The sequence below is a fragment of the Raphanus sativus genome, chromosome 6 (assembly GCF_000801105.2).
Source record: "Raphanus sativus cultivar WK10039 chromosome 6, ASM80110v3, whole genome shotgun sequence".
In the NCBI taxonomy this organism is placed as follows: domain Eukaryota; kingdom Viridiplantae; phylum Streptophyta; class Magnoliopsida; order Brassicales; family Brassicaceae; genus Raphanus; species Raphanus sativus.
In genome coordinates, this window is record NC_079516.1 from 11,929,141 (window position 1) to 11,941,244 (window position 12,104).

Below are 12,104 nucleotides of genomic sequence, written 5' to 3' on the forward strand. Positions count from 1 at the left end.
AAATTTAAATCCTGAAATATTTGAAATCAGGAAATTTAATATCGAATTATTACTTGAATCATTTTATTCTCCAACTAATAGTTGATTTGTTAAATTAGTGACTAAAAAATTCAAACGTTAAGTCGTAAACGATTCTCATTAGTTTTATATCAATTATCTTTATCATTGAACCTAAACAACTCGAAATTTCCAAATTCAAACCCTAACTTTGATGGAAAATGATTTTCAATGACAACAAAAGCGATTTCCGATGATAAGAGAATAAATCCGGCATAATCACATAAACAAATATTACCGGAAATCGCCTTTTCCATTGCCGAAAATCGTGTTCACTCAAATTTAGAGTTTTAATTTGGAGATTTCAAGTTTAGTGACGAAGACAATTGATATAAAACTAACTCAAGTCGTTTGACTTAACATTTGACTTTTCTATTCACTAATTTGCCAAATCAACTATTAGTTGATGAATTAAGTCGTGCAAATGATAGTTCGATATAAACTTGTTGATTTCAAATAGTTAAGGATTTAAATGTTCATTTTCCTTTGGTTTAGTCATTAGAAAGCAAAACAAAAAGACATGGCCTAACAAAGAGCATTTTAAGCTGCTGACATTTCAAGTCTCTCTCTCAACAAGGCCTAACAAAGTTCAGAACCAAACACCAAGCCACAATACAAACCTAGCGTCAGCTAATCCAACACTTTTGCCTCTTTGCTCGAGCTGGACGCTCCACCAAGAAATCCCAATTTCAATCACTCGCCAAGACAGCGCTCACCAAAGCCGACCATGTGATCACTTCTTTAGGTACATTGTTCATATGAAAACAAAAATTATCAACACCAACAAAAATGAAAATAAAACCTTCAAAAGACGATTAAATTTGGAAATTATTATCTATTTTTAGATAACTACTTAGAACATAATAAATGTGAGGCTCTTGAATACCTAGGCAACCTCGATCCATATTGGACAGCGATGCATGTTCTTGATGTTACACGCTAACATGTCGGCAAAACTTTCTTCCCTTTGATTACAAAAACAGAACGACAAACACATATTTCTTCTTTTTCAAAAAAAAAAAAACACATATTTCTTCTCTCTTCTTCCTTTTATATTGACTAAAAAGTCTTCTCTCGTAGCAAAAACTAGAGTTTGATGGCGTGGATATTCTTTTTTTCAAAATATGTTGTTATTTATTTTTAATATCACTATTATATATTATATATATCATCTTATAATTAATCTTATTTCATATGTATCATTGTATAAGTAATTATATAATTAATATTATTTTATATGTACCATCATATAAATAATCACATATATTATAATTTTTAAATTTAATGTGAAATATATTTTCGTCAACAAAAATTTAATATAAAATATTAAAACCATAATTTAAGCTGGTGTTTAATATTGAGTTTTGTATTATATTTTTCTTATATATGTTGAAAACATTTTTTCTAATCGTCACTGGAAAATATTTTAGTGCAGATTAATTTTTGAATATATGTATATTATGGAATCGATTTTTGATATAAATCAATTTTAAATTATTATTTTGATTTAAAATATGTATATGAAGTTGAAATTTTGATTTATGGTTATTTTAAACAAAAATATTTTTAGATAATTAAATTGAATCATTTTAGTATATTTTAAACATGATTCATATAGATAGTTTCTCATAATATAATAGATTTTCAATTTTTCTTAATAACATAAGTTCTTTACTTTTTTAAAAAATATATTTCTATCAACTGCTGATAAAAAAAACAAATATTGCTATACATGTTTCTAAATAATATTATATTTTTTATATTGATATTCATGTTTTCGAACAATTTTCAAACGTATTTCAGTTTAATATATATTTACCTGAAAATAAGATCAAAAACTTTGAAAGCCTTCAAAACCAGATGAAACAGGCTGTAACTGGAATGACATTTTGTGGAATAGATTTGTTTGGAATACACCTTTCCATAACATTCCAAAAAATAGTTACCAGTCACAGTAAATACCATTCCAAAACAATTCCATCTATTCCATTTTTGGAATGAAATAAAAACCAAAATCCTTTGTAAAATTCATTCCTTTTGTTCCACAATATAAACCCTCGTGAATGAATGGAATGAGTGGAATTAACCATTCCATTAATATTTTCAGTTTCTATTCCATTTAATTCATCATTCCATTTTTTCTATTCCAAAAATATTCATTCCTTTTATTCATGATATTCCTACTATAAAGAACCAGTTACAGCCACAATAAACAAGACCTATCATCTTTTTGTCTAAACCCCTTGTTTAAGTGATCTCTTTAGTTCCTTGGCCACTTCCACCATTTTCGGAACTTCCCCTCTAAGACCAATGCATCTTTCTGAGAGGACAAGAAAAGCTTCCGTTAGACAACGCTCTTCTTCTTCTGAACCTTCACTAATCTTTGGATCAATGATCTCATCCATTCTTCCTTCTCCCATGTACGTAGACAACCACTTTGGGAATTTGTTTTTTTCTCTCCAGTTCTTCCAACCACAAAGCTCCTCGAATTTTTCTTCTCCTGTCAAAAGCTTTTGCATAAAAACACCAAACCCGAAAACATCAGTTTTCTCCGACACAACGCGGTTGAATATATAATCATCGTCCATGTAATCGTAGTCTTTCCCTGCCCAAGTAAGCTTAACATGTGTTTCTCCTTTTGGGATGGAGACACAATAAGACAAATCATTCAACTTCGCAACGCCATTTTCATCCAATAATATATTACGTAACCCCATGTTCCTATACACAAAGGGTCTTGAGAACGCAACGTGAAGATAAGCTAAAGCCGTTGCAACTTCCTCTGCTATCTTCATTCTCCTTCTCCACGTCACTATCTTATTCAAATCTACAGGTGAGTATTGTTCCTCTCCACCATAATAAACTATGACTGGATACTCAAACTCAAAACAACACCCAACCAACTTCATGAAATTTTTGTGACCACTCACCATCGATGATATCGCTACGTCCTTAGGAGGTCCAGAGCAGATGTCTCTAGGGGGATGTGGACTTCTTCCCTTCATTTTCCTAAGGAGAATCATGCGATGGTCATCGAGCGTACCTGAATACCATTTCCCATGAAAATATAATTCGGAAACACGACTGCACTCGCAGATACTTTTACGTCTTTCAAGGATACTACACTTGCATATATGTTTTTGAGTGGCTTTGAGGATTTGATCAGCAGTGAAGAATTTTATGGGATTGGGTTTGCCATCACAGCATTGGATTAACGCTTCTAAAATCTTCTCTCCCCTCCATTGGTCTCTGTCCCACGCAGCGCCGGCCCTGGCATAAAGCTGGGGAAGCAGCTGCTTTAGGCGCCAAATTAGATTACATATTAAAGGGCGCCAAGATTTGTGCAATATTCATGTTATCTCAGTGGTTGTGTATCATTCTGATGAGCGCTAGGTGTTGGATTCGAACCCCATGGCACACCCGGAATATGGGGCCAAAAAATGCAGAACTCGTTGAGAAATAAAAAAAGGCGCGGATACAGGCAGGTTCGGATCACTTATAATACAAAGCTCGGAGAAGAAGGGCGCCAAAACCATTTTTTGCTTTAGGCAGTTGTTTATGCTGGGCCGGCCCTGGTCCCACGTCTTCTCTTTAACAACGGCTCGTGACTTCTTCTTCTTCCACCAACCCATCTACTTACACAAAAGAACGTAGCTTTGAAAAATAAAATGATGAAACTAAAGACCTACACTCACACTTATAATGGAGAAGAAGAACATTATTAAGATAGCCTCGAATGATATTTATTTTGGAGTGTTTTAAAGGGTCAAAAGACTAATTTTTATGACCCGTTCAAGATTCTATAATAGAAGATTTTTTTCTCTTCTAAAAATTAGGAAATTTATAGTTTTAAGGTTTTGGCCAATTATTTGTGAAGAATACAAAACTTACTTGGCTTTCACCTAAAACATTTTTTCTTCCTAAGACTTTGTTTTTGTTTCATTGATAATTATTACTTAATAATTTGTAACTCATTAAAAGTTTTAAGTTATTATTATTTAAACTAATATTTTTAAATATTAAATATTTTGATATTTTCTTTAGTAATTTCAACCTTATCAAACAAGATAATAAACTAAAGACATACAAAATCTTAAAAGTCAATTTAAAATTATAGTCAAGAAGACAAAACTAAACTGGAAAACTATTGTAGAAACAAGAAGTCAAAGAAGCTTTTAGAAAACAACAAAAATTCATGGTCATTAATGTTTTGAATAGAATAGTCCACATGACTTCCTTGTGGGAAAAGTTCTTGATGAAGTTGGCCGTTTGGGAGATATTTCACAATATGTCTTCCAAAATGCAACAAAAGAAACTCACATTACCAACTTTTATGCTTCAAAAATTGTCAATCGTCCACCTACTCTTCATGACTAATACTTTTGCTAATGGGACAATTTGTGGTATAACCATATTAGAAAAAGTATTAAGAATATGTCAATGGTTTGAGAATCGTATTTTTTTACCTCATAAATAGACATTAAAGTCCTCCGTAGCGTGTGAGCGATTTAAGGTCACACACAACAGCTGATACCATTCTATTTAAATAGGCTATATAGAATATATATTTCAAACAAAAATGCAACAACAAAGAAGAATTTAATTTGCTTACTATTACTTATTTGTAGCGCTTAAGGTAATAAATACAACTAGATTTTAACTCGAACTTTAAAAGTGCGGATATATTTTTATTTAAATAAGATTTGATTGAATTTATAATTTTTATTAGAGCATAAATAATTTTAAAGTTTTCTATTTGTGTTTCAGAAAAAGTTTTTCTATTATAATACTTGATTTTCAAACAATGTTTACATATCCGACCCAAACTTATAGTTGAACTAATAGATCAATTGATTTGTGTATAATCCGATTCAATTTAATAAAAAGAGCTATAACTGAAAATCTTAGAAAACCAGTAAAAATCCAAAAACCCGCTATCAACATATGATCTGATATCAAATGATCTGCTGAAAACCAAAAAAAAAAATTGAAATTATTATTCAATAAATCATACTATTTAATATTATATAAAATTGAAAAAGTTTAATTTTTAGACTTTAATGAAATTTGTATGATATCATTTGAAGAAAATAAAACAATGGTAATATGAAATTTTTTTATTGATATGAAAATATTTTTTATTTTTGGTTTCTAATAAGCTATGATAATTTTGTATTTTAATTTATTTTTAGATATAAAAATTAACTTTAAGATAAGTTTAAAAAATTGAATACTCAAAATTGGCAAAATCATTTCTTTGAACACTCAAAATTTGAACACTAAATTTTTTCTTGAACAGTCAATTCATGTGACTGTGTTTTGAACAAATTCCATCGTGAATGCATGTTTGTTGACCAATACATTCTTGTTGTAAGATTCAGTCTAAAATTATGAATGTTTCACCATAGCCGGTAGAAGCATTCCTTTACTTTTAAGGTAAATCATTTTGTACGATGCTTGAATTTTATTACCCTTGCACTGTTAGTCTGTTATATATACAACTAAAATAGTTAGAACACAAACAAAAAAATACATATTTCTCAGTTTTCTCAAGCTTTATATATTTAATAGATATAAAGGTATTCATAAACAATAGGACATTAATTTTTGCAAAAATAATTTATATAAGTATTTCTTTCAAGTCAGTAACCCTTTTACATGAACCAACCAACCCATTTTGAAAAGTTTCACATATTTTCAGTGAAGTGAAAACATTTTTAGATTAATGTTTGCTAAGATGATTTCTATAGCTTCTCCTACTAAAGAAGCGTATTGCTTTCAAGTCGGTAGCCCTTTTACATGAATCAGTCAACATATCTTGAAAGGTTTCACATATTTCAGTGAAGTGATAACATTTTTAGGAGCCCTCGGTAATTTTTTATTATTTCAATAGTCTGTTTATAAATTAAGCGTTAGACATCTACATTTTTGTAATAAAGAAATTGCAGTTCTTTAGGTGGTGAGGTTAAGATTAGCTTTAGGAATATACGTATAGAGTTTTTTTTTTTCTTTTTTCAATTTTTTTTTTTTTCAAAAAGAATATACGTATAGAGTATTCTTAACTTTCTAGATATTGCGATTTGAATATAGTTATTATCTTTATGTTTTCATATATTGTGGATACTATTATATAAACAAATCGTGAATTTATATAAGATTGAAAGGGTAGTGAGATTAAATTTGAAGTGCGAGATCAAATCTAAATTATCTTGATTTTCTGTATCATTATATTACAAAATTAGATATACAATATTTTAAAACAGTGTATTAATGATATTGATTGTTGCCCAAGTTTGAAAATCTTAAAGTTTTTGTCAATCTATTTTGAATAAGGTAAATATAAATATGAATGTTTTTCTTTATTTTGTAATAAAATAAGTTATATATTTGGAAGTAAATCGATATTCATATTACTGATGCACAACATATTTTGAAATGCAGTTATTTATAAATTGTAGACAATAAATTCTCTCTTTTATGAATAACCGTCGATGGTATTATAAGAAATCTAGAGTGTTAAAATTAGTTACAATTTGTCAGTATATAAGAAAATCCTGTTAACAAAATAACAATTCTGATTTGTTAAAGAATAAGGTGAAAATACTAATGGTTACATACAAATATCTGTAGTTATTCTAAAATATATTCAAATTTTCAAACTGAACCTAAATATCTAACATGCACTTTATTTTATATATACAATAACCCTATTCTTTTCGTGAACGCCGCGTCCGGCGGCTGCGTCTGAAATTATAACCTATCATCACAGCAAAAAAAGTCAACCACATCATTCATGTAACAGATCCAGTTTGTTTTCTTGACGCTGCGGCAGTGACGGAAGAGTAAAACAAATGCAGAAAATTTCAGCGACAACTGAATTCCATCCTTTGTTCTTCCGGCATTCACGCGCGACAACTTCAATTTTTCCGTACCGTTTAATTTGCTTGTTTAATTTGCTTTCTTCTCACTGTATTTTCTTTGACGCTGCCGCAGGTTCCGCGTTCGTATAAAGAACAGGGCTACTGATATCACTATTCTAAGAATCATGAGTGTGTATCATTTCAAGTCATCAAGATAATTATGTAGCACCAAGCTTCAAATAATTACTAATATGATAAAATGAGTGATAAAAATTTATTTCGTGAGTGTGTAGTTAATTTAGTTAAATATATATACTATTTTTGAACATCAATTATATACTATTGTTTGCTAAGTAAAAAGAATGTATGACTGATATTATATGAATATATGTTATATAGTCCATAAATTACATGCAAATGAATTGGTTCATACGTTGGAACATAAATATTAGTTTGTTCAAGCCAAATGAAAGAATGAAGGGAGGGATAAATCGTGGGTTAGTATTAATTGATAAAATGACACAATTATTTACTTAACGGCAACTTTTAATTTTTTTAAAATCTAAATAAGGAAGTGGTATATCTTTGTAATAAATTTGAAAATGTAGGGGTAGAATCCTAACAGAAATTATCCCTTTTTTATTAACAGAGAAACATTTTAAATAAGTAACCTTTATTTTGTAATATATTTACATCATTGCCATTATGTTGATGTGTCAGCTTTATATGTCTTCTCATCCTATATTTATAACTATCCTTTCATATCTAGATTAATTACCAAATTATGCCACTGGTACCACTTATATATTGTAATGTTTTATCAAAGAGAGTATATGATATTTTTCATTCTGCGTGCGTCCCTTTAGGCTCAGCCATAAACATTAATGATATTTCCATTTCATAACTTACCAAAAAACTGAAATGGTGTCGTATATAATATTTGGCATGTACAAATAATTATAAGAAATAAAATACTAAATCACTATAATATGTTAGAAAATGATTAAAGAATGTTTAGAATATTTTTTTTTGTAACTAGAATGTTTAGAATATTATAGAGGTTGTAGTGTTGTACCATGCATTATGCATCCAAATACAACATTTGCGTACAAAAATCCTCACTATATTTTAGAGGAGTTATAAGAGATGAATTTAGGTTGAGTTGATTAATTTTAAGAATCAAGAAATTTGTTAAATGTATAAAAAGTTCTTATGAGTTTTTCATATTTAAAAATTCTACAAAACTTTTTCACTGTAATGATTTTGAGAATCTAGAGTATATATACAATATTTTTAATTTTTTTATGAGTTAAATGTTAAGAATTAAAATACTAATAACAGTAGATTTTAATAGAATTATCCCTTTCTTATTAATAGGAAAGCAAAATAAAAAAATAACATTTTAGTTAATACTTATTTACACCAATATCATGCTTATATGGCAGCTCCACAATTCTCTTCGGACCATATTTAGAAATAACTTTAACTTACTAGATATATTACAGGTTTTGCCATTGGTCTCACTTCTCTCAAATATTGGTTTAGACTATAGTTACGCATATAAATCTTTATTTCCTATTTATGACAGTGTTTCGAACACCATAAATAAAAAAATATGAATGCTTGCGTGGCCCGCAATAAGAAAATTGGAAATAACCAGCAATTAATTATTCTATATATTTGGCTACATTAATAGAGAGAATAATTTTGTTTCTTATTCTGTACAAAGTAAGTTATTCATAGTTGGCAACATTTATGCGAGATATATTCCTGATCAAAATATGAAAATTTATTTTTACATTTAAAATAAAGATACGCGTACTAAGTATTATTATTTAATTTGACCAAAAAGTATGATTATCCTCTATATATTAATAAAAAAACATTTAAAAGTTGTAACCTTAAGTTTGTATTAATTAAAAAAATCTTGCTTAGGTGTCACTTAATTATGATGTTAATTTGGTTTATGTGGCACCATAAAAATCAATTGAAAAATTAGTAAGTTCAAAATCCAATTTCTAGAAATATTATATTAATCCAAACATAAATATATATGATATGATAAACTTAATACTCGACGATCTCATTAAATTAATACTCGGCGATCTCATTAAATTAATACTCGACGATCTCATTAAATGATATTTTCTTTAATGGCTCAAGGTTGATTTATGTTGTGATCCAAAATAATATTTTTTTAAAAAAAACGTGTAAGATATACTCTTAGTCCATATTACTAAAACAGAAATTTAAATCAAAATTTACTATATATTATGGTCTAAGTATTGCATGCTTTTGGTATAAATCAGAAACTAATGATTTTTTAAGTGTTGTTTTTTTATTAATAACAAAAAGACGCTTTGATAAAATAATAGTAAAGAGACGCAGCTATTCAAAATTGTTTTGTTAATAAAAGGAAAAAAAATTATAGCAAAGAGACACAATTTTAGTTTAGTTTTCAAATTTGTAGTTATCTTTTTAATATTTTAATTTTCCATCTATATTTTCAAAACGAAAGTAAAAATCTGATATTTTGAAAATTGTTATACCTTCAAAATCAAAAATATTTAAATTTTATTTACTGACAAATTAGTAAAAGAAAATATCCAAATGTATCAGCCCAACATATAAATGACTATATAAACAAACAAAAATTGTATACATATAAAAAAATTCGATCATATATAAATCTTAATTTATCAATACAATATGTTTAATTAGAAAATAACTATTTATTTCGGATTATCTATAATCAAGGTCATTTAAATGTTCTTTTTAATTTTAGTTGAGTTGAAATAGGATCAATCGTAAATTGCCGGTATTTTGATCATTAGAAGACAGTAAAAATCCTAATATTTGAACCAAATTTTCCTGATACACAATTTATGTATCAAACTCTTTTGGTAAGTTTAAATTATTTTTTTTATACCATACTGTTTGAATAGTTGAGAAACTTTTCGACAAAGTTAATAATTCCACCAAATTTTTAAGTTTGGTACACAATTTTGAAGAAGTTCTATATGGTAAGTTTAATTTAAGATAATAATATACTTTGTCACCAAGTCTAAAATTTCGACCACTGAAAACAACTTTGCTAAATACATTATAACCTCTTTAAATTAATACTCGATAAATTAATATACACTAAAAATTTCTATAATTAATATAGTTTTATAGTCCCAAATTGAATTTTTGGTTCAATTAGTATATCGATAAATTAATAATCTCTATAAATTAATTTAAGAAAATATAGTTTTTGTGTAGTCCCAACATTATTAATTCATAGAGGTTTCACTGTATGTTTGTGGTAATTATTGAAAATTTACGTAAATATTGGTTCAATTTATCACATTAAAATATGGTTTTTAGATTATTAGTGCTAATTATTTTAACTTTCTAAACAATCCGAAAACCTATATATGCCTACTATATATATACGGTTGAGTTTTTCCTTATAAATACCATCAAATGTTTCATAACCCTTAATTTATGATTATAAGAATATCAATGATATCACATTTTAATTGTTTGATTTGAGCTTTTATATTTTTCTATGTACCAAATATTTATACTTAGTTAATTATTCTACATTGAAAAAACATAAATATCAAATATATTTTAAACACAAAAACACATATGTTCAGAAATCATGAAATTTTACAATATAAAAACATAAATTTTAAAATAATTATTTCACCCTGCGCAAGGCGCAGGTCTTATCCTAGTGTTTTAATAATATAGATGTCTAACATAAAAGAACATATTTGTTGGTAAAAAGATGTTATAGTGTATGATATAACATATTAAAAATATATTTGATTGATATAATACAAATTAAAACAATTTGCTATTTTATATTTGATAACCATATAGTATGTGAAAGTATATGAGAGAAAGAGGGACCGGGCGAAAGATAAGGCCTTGGGTGCATGCAGAATCATATATAGATGGGAGGCACAAACTATTATTTCATTATGTATAATTATAGGATTAAAGAGCACTTTTCAAATTGATATCAATTACTGAAAGAAAATAAAATTTAGATGGGGGCACGTAACTCCATTCCTCTTAACATACGTCCGCAACTGGATAGGGCGAGGGAGAAAAAAATGTATAAAGACAAACAATATATTATTTAAACATTACATATTATGGAAACTGAAAAAGAGAAAGAAATAGAAAAATAGAGAGAGAAAAAAGAAACTGAACAACCGTACTTTGGCTATCTTACGTGGAGCGGAATTCGGTTTTTTCGGTGTTAAAAATAGAGTGATAGATGGAGGGAGATATATATATATATATGGAAATTGGGTAGGTAAAGAGAGTGAAATATAGAGCAAAGAAATAGTAAATAATTACAAGTCTATTATATGTCTTGTAAATAGTATATAACTAGGTGATCACCCGCGCCTTGCGCGGGATGAGAATATTTTAAGAAATAATCACATTTTATTATAAGAAATATGATTTAAAAATGCATAAAAATTAAAACTACACATATTTTTTACGTACATTGTGGTTTCGTTTAGTTATTTATTTCGATCATAAATCATATAATTGAATTAATAAGAATAAACAAATAATAATATAATTTCTTATGATGTGAATATAATATAAGTCCAAATTTGTTTTCATTTAGAAAATAAATATAAGTTGAAAGAAACATATGAAATAGAAAAATAAAATCATGCATAAAAATATAAGAAATGATCATGTTGATCAGCAAGTTCTTAGAAAAGAACGTGAATAGTGCCGTGAATAATGTCACCAGTTGAAGTCTTCGTTCGCAATCCTATAGTGAGGAATTAAATAAAATATCACATTGCGAAATTTAAAACATTAGTTAAAAAAATATGTGAAAATGTATTACCTTAGTCTGAGAGCATCGATTTCTGGAACATTATTGGGCTCATATAAACATGTGTATCATAAGACTTACCTAAATCCGGTATTCTGATAGAAATTTCCTAATTTTTTTTTAATTCTATTTTTTAAATGGAGTACGCATTGATAATAAATGATACATAAATATTTATTGTGAAATCAAAATTTCTTATGTGAAACAATCACAATATTTGATAAAGACTACTAACCATAATCGTCTTATTGAAAATGTGCATAAATTAATATCATTAGGCAATTAGTGTTGATTGCCTTTGGTTACTAAAATCGTGTACAAATGTGCCT

At 27.7% G+C, this 12,104-nt stretch overlaps 1 protein-coding gene across 1 annotated transcript; it reads right to left on the reverse strand.

The window, feature by feature from the left end:
• Positions 1-2,291: 2,291 nt before the first annotated feature.
• Positions 2,292-3,689, reverse strand: LOC108807811 (non-functional pseudokinase ZRK15-like). Its single transcript, XM_056986947.1, has 2 exons — positions 3,537-3,689; positions 2,292-3,350 (listed from the first exon to the last, which is right to left on the reverse strand). The coding sequence occupies exons 1-2, from the start codon at positions 3,687-3,689 to the stop codon at positions 2,292-2,294; spliced, it is 1,212 nt and encodes a 403-aa protein (XP_056842927.1).
• Between the last annotated feature and the right edge of the window lie 8,415 nt (positions 3,690-12,104).